The sequence below is a fragment of the Leptidea sinapis genome, chromosome 46, assembly GCF_905404315.1.
Source record: "Leptidea sinapis chromosome 46, ilLepSina1.1, whole genome shotgun sequence".
In the NCBI taxonomy this organism is placed as follows: Eukaryota; Metazoa; Arthropoda; class Insecta; order Lepidoptera; family Pieridae; genus Leptidea; species Leptidea sinapis.
This window is the reverse complement of record NC_066310.1, coordinates 7225934-7247745: the sequence shown is the minus strand read 5'-3', so window position 1 is coordinate 7247745 and position 21812 is coordinate 7225934. Positions and strand designations below refer to the sequence as shown.

Below are 21812 nucleotides of genomic sequence, written 5' to 3'. Positions count from 1 at the left end.
AGTCTCGCTAAAACTCGAAAACGGCTGGACCGATTTGGCTAATTTTGGTCTTGAATTATTTGTGGAAGTCCAGAGAAGGCTTAAAAGGTGAATAAATAGGAAAATGCTGCTAAATTAAATAAAAACAACAAATTTGTGTTTCCTTTGATGTGTCCATACATAATTTCTATGAGAGAATTTATTGACGCACGGTTTGACAGTTCTGCTGTGAACAAATTTCATTACGACAGCAGGGTGCATATGTTACGAAGTAATTTTTGATATTATGATATATTATTGACAAATTCATATAAAAACATTATTTTATTTATTATATACAGAACAACGTCTGTCGGGTCAGCTAGTATATATATAAAAATGAATTGGATTTCGCAAATTTTGGTCTTGAATTATTTGTGGAAGTCCAGAGAAGGTTTCAAAGTTGAATAAATAGGAAAATGCTGCTAAATTAAATAAAAACAACAAATTTGTGTTTCCTTTGATGTGTCCAAACATAATTTCTATGAGAGAATTTATTGACGCACGGTTTGACAGTTCTGCTGTGAAACAATTTCATTACGACAGCAGGGTGCATATTTTACGAAGTAATTTTTGATGTTATGATATATTATTGACAAATTCATATAAAACATTATTTTATTTATTATATACAGAACAACGTCTGTCGGGTCAGCTAGTTAACAATATAAATTGACAAAAGCGGAATTGCAATAAATTTTGTTGATGACTGTCACAGTGCACAACTTGCGAAACAGGCTTGATAAAAATTGGAGCAAACACGCCGTATGGCATCGGGCCAGCTTTCAACGAGCGTGTGAGAGTATTTCAGTGTTGTCACATCTTAGGGTCCTCGTCTCCGTAAGTTTTGTGATAAAAATAAGAAGAAATAATTTTAAGTAAAACTTCTGAAATTCTTAAGGCTATTAATCTTAGTTTATAGGTAGTAGTTAAGTACTTAGTTTATAAATAGCTTAGTTCATACATCTAATATATAAAATTCTCGTGTCATGGTGTTAAAGTTTATAATTATTTATTTATTTTTACTATTAATCATTTACAGAAATAATCTTAAATGCTAACATAGTCCCGCAAAACTGTTTGGACAGTTTGTCTGCAGGATCAAGTCTCTTGTACATTAATGCTTATTAGAACATTGATTTTATACAAGTGTAATTAACAAATATTGATAAAAATATAATAAAAAATATTTCTTAAGTTTAGTATTAAATTTTCTTGAATTTGAAAATTCGAACTCCTCCGAAACGGCTTGAGCGATTCTCATGAAATTTTGAGTGCATATTGGGTAGGTCTGAGAATCGGACAACATCTATTTTGCATCCCCGTAAATGTTAAGGGTGGTCCACACGAAATTTTTTTTTAATTTGTTTGATAATGAGTCAGCATTAAAAAATACATACAACTTCAAATTTTCACCCATCTACGATCAACAGTTACTTTTGTATCGCGATTTTAATATCGGCAATACAACGTTTGCTGGGTCAGCTAGTATTATTATAAGATCGTTCATGACCCTACTATTAGTAAGTCGTGGATAACGGGGGTTGATTGTACAAATTCTTAACTATTTGAACAATTAGTTATAAGTAACACTATTTGTACGATTGTTTGTTGTCCTACATAATATCAAATTATTGGTTGTAGCGTGATAACAAAACGCAGTAGAAATTTATTTCATTAATAAATTCTAATTATTTAAATATTCTTATAATTTAATTATCATACAAATATAAAGAAGACTAGATAGTCTTTACTAGTTAGATAACTAGTATGGCCGTAAATATTGTTAGAACTTATAAACTTCTAGTATTATATTAGTTCGTATGTTGTTCTATCTATATACTATATATTAACACATCCTCTGTCGAAGACTATTAAAGATCGGGGGAGCCGCGTACTTTTGGAACCCAAAAGGTTTTAAATGATGTCAAGCCAGAATTCATCAGAATTTTATAAGGAAAACAAAAATATTAAACACCGGAAGCTTAGTGCTTGTCGTCGTTGTATTAATTTACTTATTTAGCATCACCAACACAATAATCACTAACATATATATTAAATATTATTCTAAATAAATCTAAGTGTTATTGCACTTACAGGCAACGACCATACACAAATATTACATACCTACACAGAAATTTTAAATTTTATTTGTGCAACATAAGAACTTATATTAAGAAATACAATTATATAATTATTTTCTATAAAGTAAACTGAAAATGAATTAAAATGAACAACACTTATTTTACTAACGGCAGAACTGTATAAATATATAGGACATGCCCTACATGAATCCTTGCAGTTAAAGGGAGTGTCTCGATTCAAAAAGCTTGATGACCCGATACGCGGATGAAAAGTACAGAAATATCCTTTTCACCCATGGAAACATTTTCACAATTGAGGCTTCAAACTAAGGCAAAACACGAGACTACGCCTATCGGTTCAAAAAGGCGTCACAAGTGGTCGGAGAATTGCTCGTGTAGACCCCTGCAGACTTCAGGTTGCTTTGTCAAGTAGTTCCGACTCCTTCATCTTCAATTTTGTCAAAAAGGACTTGAGCCAAAGTGTATCAAGAGACGTTCTTAGATCGTGTTGTGTAAACTCTTAGGAATACGCTTCATAAAAATGTACCTTTCGTATAAGATCTCACGAGGTCACAAGGTTGAAAGTCAACGTTCCGGACTTTATAAGAGCTAAAGACGGGCCCTGGTCCAGACCTGAAGTCCTTGGACTACCAATTATGGTCAGTTTTATAATACAAGACCAGTGAAAACTATGAGCGATGGCTCGTTCGATTCGAAATTTAAAAAAATGTATCGAAAGTTTTTTTAGCACATAAAAAATTGCAATTGTTATTAACAATAAAAAATAAACTACGTTTAAAAAAACCGACTTCAAAAACTGAAAAGTATCAAATAACTAAAAGTTTTATTTAATACACCTCTTATGCAAATCTTAACCTTTAATATTAATAAAATACTATTATTTACATGTGCCACCTATTGATAGGTTTTAAGTCAGTGCCAAACCCTAAACAAAATAAAGCTTAATATTATAAACAGCTTCCTTACTGTATTTATTTAGGTTGTCTGGCCTTGCGTGTCTGTCCGCTGGGTTGTTTCTTTCTAGACGAAGCTATCCCGCTCAAAGTCACGCGTGGCGAGTGTAGGTATCTTTATTACATTTGGCTTGGCACCGACTTCAATGCTATCAATATGTAGCACATACAAATAATAGTATTTTATTAATATTAAAGGTAAAGGTTTGCATAAGAGGTGTATTAAATATTTTTTTTTGTCATTTGATACTTTTCAGTTTTTGAAGTCGGTTTTTTTAAACGTAGTTTTTAATAATTCATGAATTCAAAGAATTTTGAAATTTTTATTTTTTTAGGAACTTTATCAAGATTTATAATATAATAATAATAATATTGACACACTCTTACACAAATTATCTTGCCCCAAACTAGGCATAGCCTGTACTATGGGTACAAGACAACGATATATTTAATACAATATATTTACTTAAACATACATAAATACATATAAACATCCATGACTCGGAAACAAACATCCATATTCATCATATAAATGATTGCACCTATCGGGATTCGAACCCGGGACCTTAAGCTTAGTGGTCAGGGTCACTAACCATTCGGCTATATCGGTCGTCGTATATTTAATTTTTGAACTTGTTGACAAGCCTATGCTCATTAAAGAAAAACATTTTCTATGCACAGGCTTTGATAAATAACAACTGGTTAAAGAAATTAATATTTTACCTATTTTATTAAGTCTCAACTGAGTATGGCAATACTGGCTTGTTAAGTTGCTAACAGACGGCACTCGGCAGTTACTTGCGCGTCGCATCTGGGTCAGAACGTGTTTCAGTACTAAGCCGTGCTAGCAAAACGTGCTCCATGTCGACAACTAAAATTATAAACAGTGCAAAGTGAATTAAATTTTATATGTATTGATATACAGTTGAATTTATATTGAGTGGCTTTGAGGTGATTAGTTTGATCCTGTCATCGAAAACTCGGTTTCTGCTGGTAATGATTATAATAATAAAAGTTGAACTTTATATTATTCTTAAAAGTTATTTACTTGTTGTTACAAAGTTCATATTTAATTACTTACCTTTATTTAATGACGGGCTTACAGAAGTAATAACTCCTTTGAGGTTTCTCATTATTTATTTCAAAAAATTTATATTAAGTAGGTACTCAAGTAAATCAACAAATTGAGCAAAGATTGCATAGTTATTTTATTTATTTATGTATAGGAAACAAACAGTTATATGATAAATATTAACAAATCTTAAAACTCACACTTTCACCAGTGAAGTTTCCAACAATTATATATTTATTATTATATTGCAAAATATTGTTTTCCAATTTTTCTCATTGAAGATCAAAATATTCCGAATTGATAATAAGTATTAAAATATACCTATCTTAATATACCTATATAAATTAGGTGTAACGTTGTTTGTCCGTGATGGACTCCTAAATTAATGAACGGATTTTAATGGGGATTAATTACTTCATGGAGTGCAGTTTAGTCCAACTTGAGAGATAGGATAGTTTTTATTTCAATTTGGGACCCATAATTATTTTTATTTTCAATATTTGTTTTGTATGGACATATTTTCTATGAGAGAATTTAGTGACGTACGGTTTGACAGTTCCACTGTGAAACAATTTCATTATAACAACAAGGAGCATTTTTTACGTAATAATTCTTGATGTTTTGAAATATTATTGGCAAATTCCTATAAAACAGTATTTTTTTTTATTACCAACAGAACAACGTCTGTCGGTTCAGCTAGTATTGTATAACATTCACAAGTGTCATAATTTGACCTAATTGTAGTGACCTACCTAAATGATAGATATTTAATTTGAGATACATTACAGTATATTTATATTATTATAACTAGCGGTCGTGTAGATGTTGAAATGCACTCAAATTAATTAAAATTTCCGAATTGAAAGACATTGATTTGTAAACGTTGGAAATTAATTTTGACTGAACTTAAATGTGAGCTAAAGTAATTATTGTACTTAATTAGTCGAGGCGCTTATTTCTGCCGTGTAAGCAGTAATGTGTATACATTACCGTGTTCCGTCTGAAGGGCGCCGTAGCTAGTGAAACTACTGGGCAAATGAGACTTAACATCTTACGTCTCTAGGTGATGAGCGCAATTGGAGTGCCGCTCAGAATTTTTGGGTTTTTCAAGAATCCTAAGCGGCAATGTATTGTAATGGGCAGGGCGTATTAATTACTATCAGCTGAACGTCCTGCTCGTCTTAGTCTTTATTTCCATAAAAAAAGTCTGTGCCCTCTAGTGCGGCTTTGTCAGAATGTACACAATTATTTAGAGTCGAACGGGCCCATTCGTTCTCTCATCGAAAAGGCGCTTTTCACCGAAATTGTTGGCAATTTCAGTGTTTCCAACTGTTTATAAAATCCCAAACTTTTGTTTCTATTGTATCTACACTGAGTCGCCAACAATTTGAAAAACATTTTACGACGACAATATTTGCGGGCAGCCGCAGTTTTATTATTTTGTGCAAAAAGTAACGGAAGCATAAATGGTGGGTACGTGTAAGCCTCAAAGGAAGAAGTATATGGAGGGATTGAATTATCAAATGCTTTGAGAAAAGATGATTTGTTAGCGGGCCGCATTTATTACAAATCAGAAACTGTCATCGTATGAAATGATAATGATTTTTATTTTGAAGACTGCCCATTCTCGTTGGACCGGAAAAAAAACAGATACCTATGTATTAATTATAGAAAAGCAATCACACCTAGGGAACTTTAAGACTCTTGGCTGATGGGGATTTGTATACTTCATTGATATCATATCAGAGCACACAATTACAAAAAGGGCATTTTTCTATTTGTTTACAGCTAAGCATCTCCACAGAGCCAATTAAAATCTGCAATAAGTAGGTTATCAACTGTAAAGTGGATCCTGTAGATGAAGCCACAACCCGAGAGTTGAACAAAGCAACCAGAATTTTATATCGAGGCGGTACTCCAACTGTTAGCTCAGTTGGTTAGAGCACCGCATCGTTCATTAAATTTTGTTTTTCAAATTTTATTTGTGCAATTAGCTTATTCTTGTGCTGTCTTATTCATAAACGCAGTGACAAAGGTAAGATAAAGACAAACAGTTTTAAATTTGGAATAACTTCACTTCGCGTTTATTAATTACAATTAAATGTTTACCGCCAAAAGCTGAACTCTGTTCCTAACATTTTTTATGCCAACTTTTGTCACCAACACGTGTTGACAAACTAAAAGTTTGCATCTTTTGTTCGGCGGGGGCTTGGCTTTAGACTCTCCCACTTCTTCCCGCAAGATGTGGATACCCGCTCGTTCCTATTCTTTTTACGCTCCGGGAATGCACACGTTGGTCTTCGCGCTGTAAAGTTACCCATGTCATATATCATCAACCTAGAAACTGTATATTCAATTCACTAAATAATCAAACAAGTATTCTTATTTTAATAAAACATAAAGTACTAAGATTAATATATTCAGATTAATTATTCGAATTGTAAAGAAGATACTGTTCACCCAACCGATTTTTGTAAGTTTCAACGAAATGCCGAGCAGCCGGGATTGCTTGTTTATTGTAGTAGGCTTCATAATACATAATAGCTTTAAGGGTAAATGTAGGTTAACACTTTTAATAATGTCCCAGCCAGTGGCTGGGAGTATCTATAAATAAATTTAGATGTTTTATTAAAAAATGGCTCTGTCGTAAATCCTACTACTCCACAGCTGAATATCTAAGTGATCGGACAGATTTTATAGCAATTGCAATGACAGTACAATGTTGTATATTCTTATTAAAAAGAGCGCATAAAAAGAATGCTGGGAGAGTTTCTAGCGCCTCTTCTTCTCTCTCGAAGCGCCATTTGTTTCCGAAGCGGTAGGTGTCAAATCAAATCAAAATCAGTTTATTCATGTAGATCACGGAAATGACACTTATGAATGTAAAAAATATATTTAAAGTTGTATTATTTTTATTGATTGATTGATGTCATTTCTAAAATACTATATTAGAAATGACATCAAAAAGAATTCTAAAGAATTTTTATACCTTTATGCCGGCCGCGGCCTCTGTGGTTATATTGCCGATTGACGTAGAGACGCCTAAGTACGAGGGCGGCACTGAAAATTTCGGGAATTAAGGAAGTGACACAACATTACAATTTAAAAATGTATTTATTGCTTTTCGAAGTATTCTCCGCGAAATTTGACACATTTTTCCATACGATGGAACCAATCATTGAAGCAACCATTCCATTCGGAAGTTGGGGTCTCCAAAATGGCCGTTTTGTAGGCGTCCACAGCTTCTTCAGGTGATGAAAATCTCTGACCACGCAATTTATTCTTTATTTTATAGTATAGAAATCATTATGGCTTAGATCGGGGCTGTACGGCGGATGGTCTAATAAATGTTTTCTTGCTCTAAAAACTCTTTTGTTCTGTGCGCGGTGTGAGTACTCGCATTGTCGTGATGGAGGATGATGCGGCGGTTGCGGTACGGAGTTCAGAAACGACCTTTGGCAAACAAATGCTAGCATACCATTCTGCATTAACCGATCTTTGTCCCTCAAGGGGTTGTGGAGACAAACGTGGCCACCATTTTTTTGCAACACTCCGTGAACGAACAATTTTTGTTGGCTTTAACTCATTTTCGAACACCCAAACTTGTGACTGGTTTTTTGTTTCGGGTTCGTACGCGTATATCCAGGATTGGTCACCTGATACGATGTTGTATACAGTATTTGAGGATCCTGCGTGGAATCTTTCGAGAGTTCTGACGCACCAAGTAACGCGAGCCCCTTTTTGCTCTTCACAGAGCAAATGCGGTATCCATCGGGGAAACAACTTTTTTACACCTAATTGTTCATGCAAGATTATTTGTATTCGACTCATGCCAATGTCTAAAGTTGCCTGAATTTCGCGGTATGTCACATGTCGATCTTCCTCCATACAGCACAGCATCAATGTTTTCTTTAGTGACTGCAGTTTTTGGACGACCTTGACGGGGATCATCACTGAGCTTGACACGTCCACGTTGAAATTCAGCAAACCAGCGATAAATTGTGGTTGTTGATGGGGCTTCATCACCAAATGCAGAAATCAAAGCCAACACACTATTTTTGTGTTAAACCACTTCGAAAGTCATAATAAATCATCGCTCTAGAATTTTCTCGAGTCAATTCCATTTTCTCACCGACTATTAAACAAGTTTGACCAGACCGAGAATCTTTTTTTAAATAAATAAATGGTATTGGATTTTTAAAACTAAGGAGTTTTCAATTTTAATATGACAGGAACAGTGGAAATATTCCATTCCCGATACTTTTAGTGCAGCCTATGTACTACTTGCTTAGGTAATTCTTTCTTTGTCATCGTGCGTGTTGTAAGATAGCTTTGTCTTTGTCAGATTGTCACGCGCCTCAACCATGGATACCCAATAAATAAGCATGAATATATACATCGTACCGTGCGTTAACTGATTATCAATGTGTTATGAATCCAACTCATCAACAAACTAAGTACGATTTAAAATTAACCTTATTAGCTGGCATTTAATACAACTGTTTCCTTGAAAGGTATAACTAAGTGAGGCTTTTATTACTACTTATTACCTATTCTTATTCTGTGCTAGAGAAGTGCTTGAGAGATATGTATCTAAGCCTAGAGTTTTACAAATAGGTTAAGCTTGTCAGTCGGTTTCTATGGGAATCCTGGCCATCATCATCGTCGGCACAATTGCGGAACCTCGCCTTCATCGATGAAGACAGTGTTTTGTAGGAATATATTATGTGTTTTGGAAATTAAGTAGGAATTTTAATTTGAAGTGTATATTACTTTAGCATCGATGTGATTTGAAAGTCGATGAAACGAAAAAGCGCGACAGTAAAAAAGACAGACACACAAATTCATAAGATTTAACATGTGAGACAATGGGATAGGTACCAGGCGATCATAGTTACATATCAGTAGTAGTTACATGTATGTTGTAATATTATGTATGACGCGAGTACACCCTTATATATTCTGGCGTCACCAGGAGAACATAAATATGGTAGCAGTGAAAGTTATGTCTTTCATAGCGGTTGCAATCATGCGTCATCGTAACAACATGTACCAGGACTTCATATGCAGTTTAGAGATTCATGCACAATGTAGAAGTGAATTCTGAGATGTGTACTTTTTATTTTATTTTTTTATGGAACTCCTTCTCATACGTATGTTAGTATGTACCGGAATCTGAACATGATTTTGACCCCTTCAAAACGTCCAAACTTCTCCAAACGACAAACGAGCGCACGGGTCACCTGGTGTTAAGTGATCACCGCCGCCCATATTCTCTTGCAACACCAGAGGAATCACAGGAGCGCTGCCAAGTCGTGACAACACTGAAAGTCGGCATTCTTATGATTAACTGAACACCAACTTTCAAAATACTGTTTTATAATGTTATATAATAAAGATAGTATTTTCTTTTATTATAGGAAACTAGATATTAATATGCAGATCCAAGATAAACCACTCGAGATATTTATCAAGGCATAAGACACGACATATCTGACACCTGATCATAGATAACAGAGTACAATAAGGTCGTGGAACACTCAAGGGTAGGACGCACTCTTAGTTTTTTTTTATATAAATTCTAGCTTGGATACAGAGAGTGTGATGGTGAATAGAGTATAGACAGATTATTAATATGTAGTTTTGAATATAAATTGAATTACTTTATATTTAAACGCAGCTAGTAACAGAGTTACAGAAATTGAAATGGTATTTAAAATGCATATGAATATGATATTATTAATTAACTAGCTGACCCGGCACACTTCATACTACCTTAATCGATAAATAAAAGACCTAAACTTTTGTATAAAATAAACTTAAACAAACAAAAGGACTCCTTTTTTAAGCGTTACCCGTGTTTTAAGGAAGTTTATTTTTTACTTTCTTAGAAAGTTAGAAAAATATAAAAATTCTAATTAGTTATTCATTTTAAACTATTATTTTTATTTGATTTCTGAACGACGACGGGGGACACGTCAAAAGAAAATCAAAATTGTTGTTTTTATTTAAATCCGAGGATTTTCATGTTTATTCAAACCTTTTAAACCTTCCCTGGAATCCCACAAATAATTCAAGACCAAAATTAGCCAAATCGGTCCTGCCGTTCTCGAGTTTTACCGAGACTAACGAGTAATTCATTTATATATATAGATAGGATAATGTACCTAAATTCCTTATAAATAAATATAATTTTGCGATACCATTTCATATAATATAAACTCGTTTTAAAGTATAAATTTAAATCGTCGATAGTTTGCTATTTGTTTAGTTAATTAACTACTGCGTATAAACTTAAATATTTAAGAAAGTAAACATCTTAATAAAATGTAGATATCTGTTTTGAAATTAGTACATCATGGTAATGGTTGAGAATTCAATATCAAAACAGTAAATGACTCATCTGAGACAATATCACATTCTTAATAAGATAATTATGCATCTCCAAGTCCTAATAATATATACAGTAAACACTCATTAAGTCTCAACGAAAACAAACAATATTTACAATCGTTTATGCTTATAATAATTTAGACTAATGGTAGTCATTGTTTCTTGCGTGTTAAAGATTTTCAGAATTGTTTTTTTTTTGTTACAGATAAAGGGCAAGCCATGCTCTTATCACTATCATACCACGAAACATCATCGCGGACTCGACATCTCAACTCCATCTGACATCTGCTGATAACAAGACGTATATCTTGGAATTTTATCGAGGAGGGCTTAGTTCTGTGTGGCTGAACGAAAAGTCCACTGCCAGTTCTCAAGAAAAGAAAACATTTATTCAAAAATCGAAGGTGCTTGACCACCGGTTTTAAAAGTTAGTGTTTGTTGTGTGTTTATTAACTATTTAAAATGGCGACAACGGGCAGTGAAATGTTGCTCCAGTGGTTTGTGTGTTGCTACCAGCCCGGAGCTCAGGCGAGGCGCACGCGACGGAGGATAGATAGGTCGATGATTAGCGCACCAACGAATTTCCAACACACTGGACACATCGGTATGTTTTTTACTGACATTTAAGTTATAATTATTATTTCAGCATGGCAAAGGTACATGCATACAGCCAAGACTTTTTAATACGCTTTTATTAGATTCATACGTATGTTAGTATGTAGCGGAATCTTTGAACATGATTTTGACCCCTTCAAAACGTCGGATTAACTTGAAATTTGGCATACTTATTAAGGACCGATGACAATTCAATATAACAAAAAAAATGCTTTTCAGGATATTATCAAAAGAACCCTTCTACTTATGAGTAGAAGGTCTGTTCATAAAATATTTATAATAACTATTAATGCGTTTTTTTACAATAAAATCATTTTTTCTTACACAATTTTTAATTCAAATTTATTAAATTTATTTTCTATTTTTTAGCGGGATTTTCAGTAAAAGTGTATTTTTTTAGTTTTTTTAAACTATTATTTTTATGATTCTTTTTTTAATTTTTTTTTCATTTTGCGTCGTAAGCATAGACGTTTTGCGCATTATCATTTCAAAGTCATAACACTAAGCCTTAATATAGTACCGTATTCGATATTTAAATATTTATATAGTACTAGCTGACCCAGCAAACGTTGTATTGCCGATATTAAAATCGCGATACAAAAGTAACTGTTTGAAGTTGTATGTATTTTTAATACTGACTAACATAATCAAACAGATTTTAAAAAAAATGTCAAAAAAATTGTGTGGACCAACCTTAACATTTAGGGGGATGAAAAATAGATGTTGTCCGATTCTCAGACCTACCCAATATGCACTCAAAATTTCATGAGAATCTGTCAAACCGTATCGGAGGAGTTCAATGTTTAACACCATTGCACGAGAATATTATCTATACTAATATTATAAAGCTGCAGTGTTTGTTTGTTTGTTTGAACGCGCTAATCTCTGGTACTACTGGTCCGATTTGAATGATTCTTTCAGTGTTGGGTAGTCAATTTATCGAGGAAGCCTATAGGCTATGTTTTTTTTTCTTCAAAATTAGGGATCCGTAATAAAATTGCTGTTTTGTAACACACGGTGTAAAATAGAAAACCTATTTTTGCGTGCGCTGCAAAAACTATTGACAATAGAACAAAATGATGTACATACAGGCTGTAATATAGGAAATATTTTATTACTTATAAAACTATCGCGTGAATTATACTTTATATAGCAAAACAACCCAACAAATTGCCGGGTTAGCTAGTATATTAGATATTACTATATATTATATTCTATAACAAGGGCAATCGCGTCGATTTTTAGATAAAATAATATTTATCTTGTATGATATTAGACTTATCTTGTTAAAAACATTATCGAGATCTTTTGAAACTGTATTTGATACCGACCAATGTCAATCTACATGTTTGCCTTCTTTTATTGTGAGGATTTGTCCTCCATTTTGTTATTTCATCAAACTAATAATATATCTTTATATATATAATTCTTGTGTGCGTGTGTATGTCACTGAACTCCTCCTAGACGGCTGGACCGATTTTGATGAAATTTTTTGTGTGAGTTCAAGGGGATTCGAGGATGGTTTAGATTCACAATTGAACTACCTCCTAAACGGCTGGACCGATTTTGATGATTTTTTTGTGTGTTGCAGTGAATTTGATATTGGTGTGTGTCTTCAGGTGGATTTGAGAATGGTTTTGATTCACAATTGAACTACCTCCTAAACGGCTGGACCGATTTTGATGATTTGTTTGTGTGTTCCAGTGAATTTGAGATTGGTTAAGATTCTCAATTCCGTCCATATAATATAATTATCCTGCTCATGTGTATTTTAGTGGACTCCTCTTAACGGCTGGACCGATTTTTCAAATTTGAGACGTGTGTCCGAAATTTCCGACTGGACAACGTCTGTTGGGTCCACTAGTATATATATAAAAAATAAATTGCTGTTCATTAGTCTCGCTAAAACTCGAGAACGGCTGGACTGATTTGGCTAATTTTGGTCTTGAATTATTTGTGGAAGTACAGGGAAGGATTAAAACGTAAATAAATAGGAAAATGCTCGGAATTAAATAAAAACAACGAATATGTTTTTCCTTTGATGCGTACCCCGTCGAATTTATTGACGCAACGGTTTGACAGTTATGCTGTGAAACAAATTTCATTACAACAACAGGATGCATTTTTACGAAGCAATTCTTGATGTTATGAAATATTATTGACAAATTCATAAAAAAAAACATTATTTTATTTATTATATACAGAACCACGTCTGTCGGGGGAGCTAGTACATAATAAATATGCCAAATATATATTTCTTTTGACCATTTATTATATTATACGTTTTACATTAGCTTCTTTTATCTTAGTAATGTATAAGTTGTGTATATGTTAATATAATGTAACAATGAAATATTACGTGCTTTAATTTTATAATTTTATTATTTTATTTTATAGTTTTATAAGTAATAAAATATTGCCTATATTATAGCCTGTACATCATTTTGTTCTATTGTCAATAGTTTTTGCAGCGTACGCAAAAATAGGTTTTCGATTTTACACCGTGTGTTACAAAATAGCAATTTTATTACGGATCCCTAATTTTGAAAAAAAAAAAAAAACATAGCCTATAGCCTTCCTCGATAAATTGACTACCCAACACTGAAATAATCAGTCAAATCGGACCAGTAGTACCACAGATTAGCGCGTTCAAACAAACAAACAAACACTGCAGCTTTATAATATTAGTATAAATAATGACATGGAGGTAATGTAATTTGCATGCCCTTTTTGGCTAATGTGTTGATTCCTACTATTTTTGTTAACATTTATACACACATTATTCAAATAAAGAATTATTATTATTATTATTCGCGTGTACCTAAATAGAATGACCAGGATGATTACAAAAATCGACATAAATATAAGATGAAATCGTCTTCTAAATGTAAGATAAGTTAATAAGAAGTATCAGTAATGAAAAAGATAATCTAATTATAGTAAAACATACAAAATAAGCCTTAAAAAGAATAAAATACTTTTTTATACCTAGGTATATAGAGTTCGTTTAGTAGCGATATAAAGTTTTTTATTGTTTCGGTTTTAAATTTGTAAATTTGTTTGATAGTAGGTACCTAGATAAAAAAATATCTACATTGATATGTATATGTGTATAGAATGGTTATTCTGTGGTGCAGATAGTTCAGTTGGTCAACTGCAGGCTATTGATAGGTTTCTTAATAGCCTGCAGTTGACCAACAAGAAAACTGACACATTCACAAAAAAATGTTATGAGAACAAAATATATGCTTAATCTAATACTTAACTTACTTAATACAAAAGAAACAAAAGCAAAACTTGATGTGACAGTGGTCTTCCAAAACTGGAGTCCATTCAGTTATAGTTGTGTCCATACACTCACACTCACTGATTTTCAGTGACCCCATTGTGTGAAGTTTGGAGCTGAACTGACATATTTTAAAAGCAAAATATAATTAATTGTGGCACTAAAATAATTATTATAAAAAAATGATTAACAAAAAATGTTACTAGAAATAAATAATGACACTAACAAAAATAATAAAAAACGTATGTGTGTAAATATATAAGGAAGAAAAATAATATTAAATACAAGTCAATCAATACAAAAGCGCGTACACCTTCCTTAAAGGCCGGCAACGCTCCTGTGATTCCTCTGGTGTTGCAAGAGATTGTGGGCGGCGGTGATCACTTAACAACAGGTGACCCGTACGTTTGTCCTCCTATTCAATAAAAAAAAAACACAGGAGCGTTGCCGGCCTAGCGTAGGTATATAATAACACGGAGTGGTTTTAGTTTTGAAAATTGAACGCGAATTCAAATAAGCATGTGCAGACGGTTCCACTAAAATCGGTTTAGTGTTCATTGCAAAGATGGCGCCCATTAAAATATCCGAAAGTGTGTAATTATTATTTCAATTATTCCACAGGAAATTAGATACTTAATTGATAATATTATAGACGTAAGACGAATTCAGACATTTGACATTCAACAAGTTAAAAGATTTCAAACATGAACGTCTAGTTCAGATGGTTCAAATATTATAACATAAACACATGGTGTGATTTGGTACAACTGAACCATCGAACGCGGTCCGGTAGTGCACAATATCTGATGGTACGCCGTAAAATTATTAATATTACTATCCAGACCGTACGGATAACAACGCCGACCAATTGGTACGAGGCACCCACCGCACCGTCCGATGGTCCGGCCGTAACAAATCCCACCATGTGTTCAGGCTATTAAGGCGACACTAATTGCCGATACCCGCCATCTATGTAACAAAGCCAATATTTTAAAAATTATTGCGTGAAAAACGTAACATTTAAATAGACGCAAACAGTTAAATGCTTACAATCCTAATTATTGATTACTATTCTGAATAAATGTACCTACAGTAGCACTAAACAAATGCGTCATGCCGAGAAAAAACAAAATAGCTCTGGATTTGTTACTATAACCGGCAGCAAGCACTAGTAACCTACAAATAAGACTTAAGGGTATGTGTAACATGATAAAGTAGTGTTCATATCTTCAAATTATATATTTTCACAACAAAACTTGTCTAAATACACCATGTTTGCGTGCTTTTTGCTTACCCTTCGCCTTAAGCGATTTAGTAGTTCATATTTAGATCAACTAAAATCGCTATGTGTGAGTACGTTGTTATAAACATACCGTAAAAGAAAGTTTGTTTGTTTGTTTGTTTGTTTGTTTGAACGCGCTAATCTCTGGTACTACTGGTCCGATTTGAATGATTCTTTCAGTGTTGGGTAGTCCATTTATCGAGGAAGGCTATAGGCTATGTTTTTTTTTTTTCAAATTTAGGGATCCGTAATAAAATTGCTATTTTGTAACACAAGGTGTAAAATCGAAAACCTATTTTTGCGTGCGCTGCAAAAACTATTGACAATAGAACAAAATGATGTACAGGCTATAATATAGGCAATATTTTATTACTTATAAAACTATCGCGTGAATTATACTTTATATGGCAAAACAACGTTTGCCGGGTCAGCTAGTTGTAAATAATATTTGAAAAAAGGTTCCTTTCGAATAGCTCTAAACAACAATTTATAAGGTTGGTATCCCTTATGAGATCATGTGTTTTACCGTTACGTAAGAACGTTTGTTTAATAATTTTATTCATTCAATTTTCTGTTCAATAGCTATTGTGATTGTCTCTAGCTCTACGCAAATATGCACTATTGTTTCCGAATGTATTACACCAAGCAAATTATAGCAAATTTGTTTACGCACTTCAACCCATTCTCAATGTTCGAATACTTTGTCTATGTTAATAAAATAAACGTTAATTACTAGTAGTAATAATATTTATTATATTTTAATCTTTTTTTATTTGTTTGTATGCACAACGGCACACTTGGAACTGCACTACCGAATCAAAATACTTTAATAAAATTGTAGTATTTACAAATTAAATTAAAATTGTACTAAATAGCGGCTTTATGGTCTTAGCCTTAGCATAACACATCTAGTTGCCTTCGATCAAATATAACCACAAATAAACGCATGTCAGTCACTGTTCGTGTTTATAATAAACTATAAAAGGCATTTATTTTCTCAAAATTGATTCCTTTAGAATTATTTTTGATGTCATTTCTGTCTGTCATAACTATATTCAATGTTTATTAAAAACTTGTTTTTAAACATTTTCAGTTTTAACAACATGAATTTGTTTATAAAATCACTAGATGGCGCTAAAATACAATATAGGAATAGACAATAAATAAGTTTATGTTACCAATAAATAATAGTGAATAAATAATAAGTATATAAAGTATAAGTATAATAAGTACTAAGTAATACCTTATATGCTATATAATATATATATCTCTATAAACGACGTAACGATAAAACACGCGCATCCTTTATGGACATACATAATATTATGTCCTTTAATGGACATTTCATAGGAAGTACATGAATGCCTCTGGTTTTCCTTGAATTATTCGGCGAGAATTTTGGTGGCTTGTAAATATATTGTTGATTAAAATGCGTTTCCTATAGTGTAATAATAACAAGTAGGTCATGACATTTTACTGAAGTTTCCTGTTTTTTTCGTTTAGTTCGGTAGGGCAATCAAGGGAACCTTGTTTCAAACTACCCACTTACGCAAGGACATACAATATTTACATTAAATTGGTATTATGGTCCTAATCATTACTGTATCATAATTATTAATAATTACTTAATTTTTTATTCGAGAGGTTTATTTTATTATTCGCTTTTTAAAGTTATTTTGAGTTTAGCAGTTATGAACTAGTTATTACGTCTTCGAGTGACGTAACCCATAGCGTCCAACGATGAATCTGTACAAAATATGTTTAGTATTCCCGAGGCATAGCGGACGTTTCTTTCAAATATGGCGTGGTTACTTGCCTTATGCAGTTTCAATAGTGGCACTTGCAACCATTTCCTTTTATAGTCCAACTAGATAGCTAGTGTCCTGTCATGACGAAAAGTTGGAGAAATAGGTAGGGAACGCAATATTCTGAAATGGCCTAAAGTTCTCATTACTCCTCTTTTATATAGAAGAAACGGACGAGTAAGAAGGACTCCGCGCCGTGATATTAGCAAGTGAAGTACGAGAAGGTACCTTTATGCTAGTGTGTGTGCGGTTACGGGGTATACCAGTTACACAATTATTTCTCCCTTAAATAATCATATATCCACAAATACTTTTATGTTATTGTTTTTACACTTTTTCACAACGCACAACGGCATTTTTAAAATATTTTATTGAGACGAAAACTAATGTGTCACAGACGATGACAATTCTCATAATGGCCGCCTATCGGCCTATAGTAGTGTGAGTGTATGTAGCCCCACGGCTATGTATTTACACGTTAATCGGCTTGTTTTGGTGCTACACTGTTATGTCAGGTGACACGGAGTCCTTATTTTTTTACAAGTCCGTGATCGGAGTCAGGGCTTTGGCAGGGACACAGAATAAACAACTAGCTGTGGTCAATTTAAATACATCAACTTTTTATATCATGTATGATTGGACACATCATAATTTCTTATTTGTCTCTTACGATTTCTTTAGTGTTTTTTTACAATCGTGTGACCTTAAGTAATTATGCATAATAAACCTTTATAGTGTGTGTCGGTTGGAATATTTCTAAATTCAAAAAATTTACTGCTTTTGGCATTTTAGTATACGATCCATGGAATGATATTTTGGTTATTTAAGTTTATCATTTGTATGAATATGACAGATAAGCGTTTTCTATGTGGATTTTTAAATTAAGATTGACATATTGAATCATGCATGCAGGATTGGTTTATAGATGACATCAAATCTTCGCACACAGAATACCGATTACATAAGCTACTTGTCAGTGAGAATCCCGTCTTATTATTTTAAAAATCATGTCAAAATCTCAAATGCGTGACGAACACGTGAGTTCAGTGCAGTGTTACCGAGTTCAATTGATAAAAACAGTTATTTTAAATCTACAAACAGACATTCTTATTTTATTATTACGTGAAGAATTATTGAAAGCTATTCCGCGTATATGGCAATGTCGGTAAACACGGAACAGACGATATACTATATTTGAAGTGACGTCTGGCTGTCATCAACAACAGCGCCACACTTAGAGCATCAAAATAAGTTTTTATGGCGAGTAACACTTTCAACACTAGTTATAATCTGAGTAAAGTTAAAATTAAAAATATGTGAAATGCTATAGAAGACCAAATGAACATTTGGTTTTGATTTTAACTTATTTTGGAACAAATCACACTACAAAACACACCCGGAAACTCTATTTTATGTTAAAAGTTATTTTAATATATTTATAGTTAAGTATATCACTGTAATTGTTAAAATGGTGCTCGCGTTATCCCTTTATAATAATAACTTTTGATTTTTATTTAATAACTTTTGTGCTTTTTTGTTTTATTTACATTTAGTTTTCACTCACTCGTGTAAGTCATTGAGCATTTGAAGTTTGATTATCTTATGTTGTATCTCTCACACGATGAAACTGTACATGTTGATTTAAAAGAGTGGCAATGAGTTTCTTGTCAAAGCTAAGCCTTTTCAGAAGTGGTACAAAGTTTAACTTTTGACATTCAAAAGTCAAACATCTTTAGCCTAGCAACTTGACAACAAGTGGCTACATAGTAAACTTATTTACCTTAGAAGTAAGTGCGAGAGGTATGTTATTTAAATCTCTCTAAACTTGATCTGTAAGCAGTATACATAATATATAACAAAGGGCGCTGGTGTGGGACACTCTGGCTCCTTCTCATGTCCAAGTTACGTCAGTTGGTGCTGGGGCTGCTGCTTCGACTGCCGAAGACAGCAAGCGTTGCTAATATGTTGGTCTCAGTGAGTCATATTCAAATTCAAATTCAAATATTTTTATTAAAAATAGGATTTATAATCACTTATTGAACGTCAAAATCTACCACCCATTCAAAAGAGACTGCCTCAGACCTGAGAAGAATGGGCGCATACATCTTTGTGCCGTTTGGTGTCGAGACACTTGGCCCGTGGGGCCCAGAACCGCGGAGAATGTTCAAAATACTATCTTCGCGCCTCAATAAGGCTACTGGAAACCCAAGCGCTGGCAGCTATTTCGGTCAACGGATCAGCCTTGCTATCCAACGCGGTAATGCTGCCAGTATTCTTGGTACGCTTCCACGTATATAGTTTTAATTTTATGTAATCGTAGAAGTGTAAATATAGTTATAATATCTTTTTTGTTTGAATAATAAATAATGAAGAGACTGGTAATTGAAAAAAAAATATATAACAAATTGTTACTCACGCTTGCATATTTTTGAATCTCTACAGCAACAACCATCACTGCATCACTTTAAGTTTGGTTTTTTTAATAACGCATTGTTTGATTTTTTTATTACGCGTTGTCATAGATTTCTGAAGCGTGACGTGATCATTAGATATCGTGACACTTATTTTTTATGACAGTAAGTGACAAGACGAGCAGGCCGTTCAGCTGATGGTAATTGATACGCCCTGCCCTTAACAGTGCAGTGTCGCTCAGGAGTCTTGAGGAAACCGAAAAATTCTTAACGACACTACAATTGCGTTCGTCACGTTGAGACATAAGATGTTAAGTCTCATTTGCCCAGTAATTTCACTAGTTACGGCGCCCTTCAGACCGAAAAATAATAATGTTTACACATTACTGCTTCACAGCAGTTATAGGCACTGTTGTGGTACCCATGTGACTCCCACTGGTAAAATACGTATATAAAGTAGTAAAAATTTGATTAATAAAAATAAATAAATTTCCGTCTCATCTTACAGCATTTGTGAAATCCGAAATTGTAGATGTTTACCGACATTTTAGCAGAGGAATCTAAAACCTATCATTATCCTTACTAACACAAGTTCAACCATTTGGAACAAAAGCCTTTAACTACTTATTACATACACAAGTTACCAATTGTGTTCGATTGAAGGTTGAAATCGAAAGATAAACCGAATTTTATAACCTTGAATTGTAAATAAAGTGCAATTTAATTTTATCGTGACAAGCACGACATTGAAGTAAACGTGTCACTAAATTTTGTAAATCGCTTGATTATTCTAAACTAGCTGACCCGACAGACGTTGTTCTATATATAATAAATAAAATAATGTTTTTATATGAATTTGTCAATAATATATTATCATAACATCAAAAATTACTTCGTAAAATATGCACCCTGCTGTCGTAATGAAATTGTTTCACAGCAGAACTGTCAAACCGTGCGTCAATAAATTCTCTCATAGAAATTATGGACACATCAAAGGAAAAACAAATTTGTTGTTTTTATTTAATTTAGCAGCATTTTCCTATTTATTCACCTTTTAAACCTTCTCTGTACTTCCACAAATAATTCAAGATCTAAATTTTCCAAATCGGTCCCGCCGTTCTCGAGTTTTAGCGAGACTAACGAACAACAATTCATTTTTATATATATAGATACTTAGGTTTTTCCTTTAGTTAAACTGTAACAATAAATTTTATATATTAATGGTATAAAACGGGAATGTTGTTAGTTGTAAGTTGTGACAATTTAAGACTTATTTTAACAATATTATGACTATCTTAAGTGGGGTTTATACTATAAGACTACACCCGGACCAAGCGCATTTGTAAGAACTGTACTGCATTGTTGAGGTCAGCAAAAGAAAAAAAGATATTCTTGTCTATACTAATAAAAGTTTTTGAGACTGTAGGGGGTAATCTGCAAATATGTTGAATCGATTTTGAAAATTCTGTTACCAATAGAAAAATACATTATTTGTGAATGTATATAAACTAATAATAATAATAGGCTGTATTTTAACCCGAAATTGAAACTTTTGTGGTAGTTGGATTTCAAAAGTATGTTGGAGAAAGCATGGCTTCTTTCAAACGATGAGAGATATATGATTGTTTTATATGTACGCAGTATTGGAACACCAACTTACAGAGTGGTAAATGCGAACGAAGACGCGGGTAACAGCTAGTTGAAATTGAAAACTGGCACAATCTTTTAAATTATCTGTCAGCTTATACTGAATTTCAAAATTGTGTGGTTATATCGCTTTTCTTAAACACGAACCGGACAGTCGTAGGTACTCGCCAGACATCAATGTACGACCCTCACCATCATCATCATCATCAGCCGGAAGACGTCCAC

The 21812-nt window shown here is 33.2% G+C and overlaps 1 protein-coding gene across 3 annotated transcripts in view; it reads left to right on the top strand.

The window, feature by feature from the left end:
• The window catches only part of LOC126977860 (CDC42 small effector protein homolog), an 81324-nt gene that overhangs the window by 40611 nt on the left and 18901 nt on the right, over nucleotides 1–21812 (top strand). For 2 of the 3 annotated variants that reach the window (XM_050826498.1, XM_050826500.1), the window contains exon 2: nucleotides 10747–11145. In XM_050826498.1, the coding sequence (XP_050682455.1) occupies nucleotides 11004–11145 (142 nt within the window). In that variant the 5' untranslated portion in view covers nucleotides 10747–11003. Of the gene's footprint in view, nucleotides 1–3885; nucleotides 4070–10746; nucleotides 11146–21812 lie in introns of those variants that run through there. The other variant, XM_050826499.1, reaches the window with a different exon arrangement.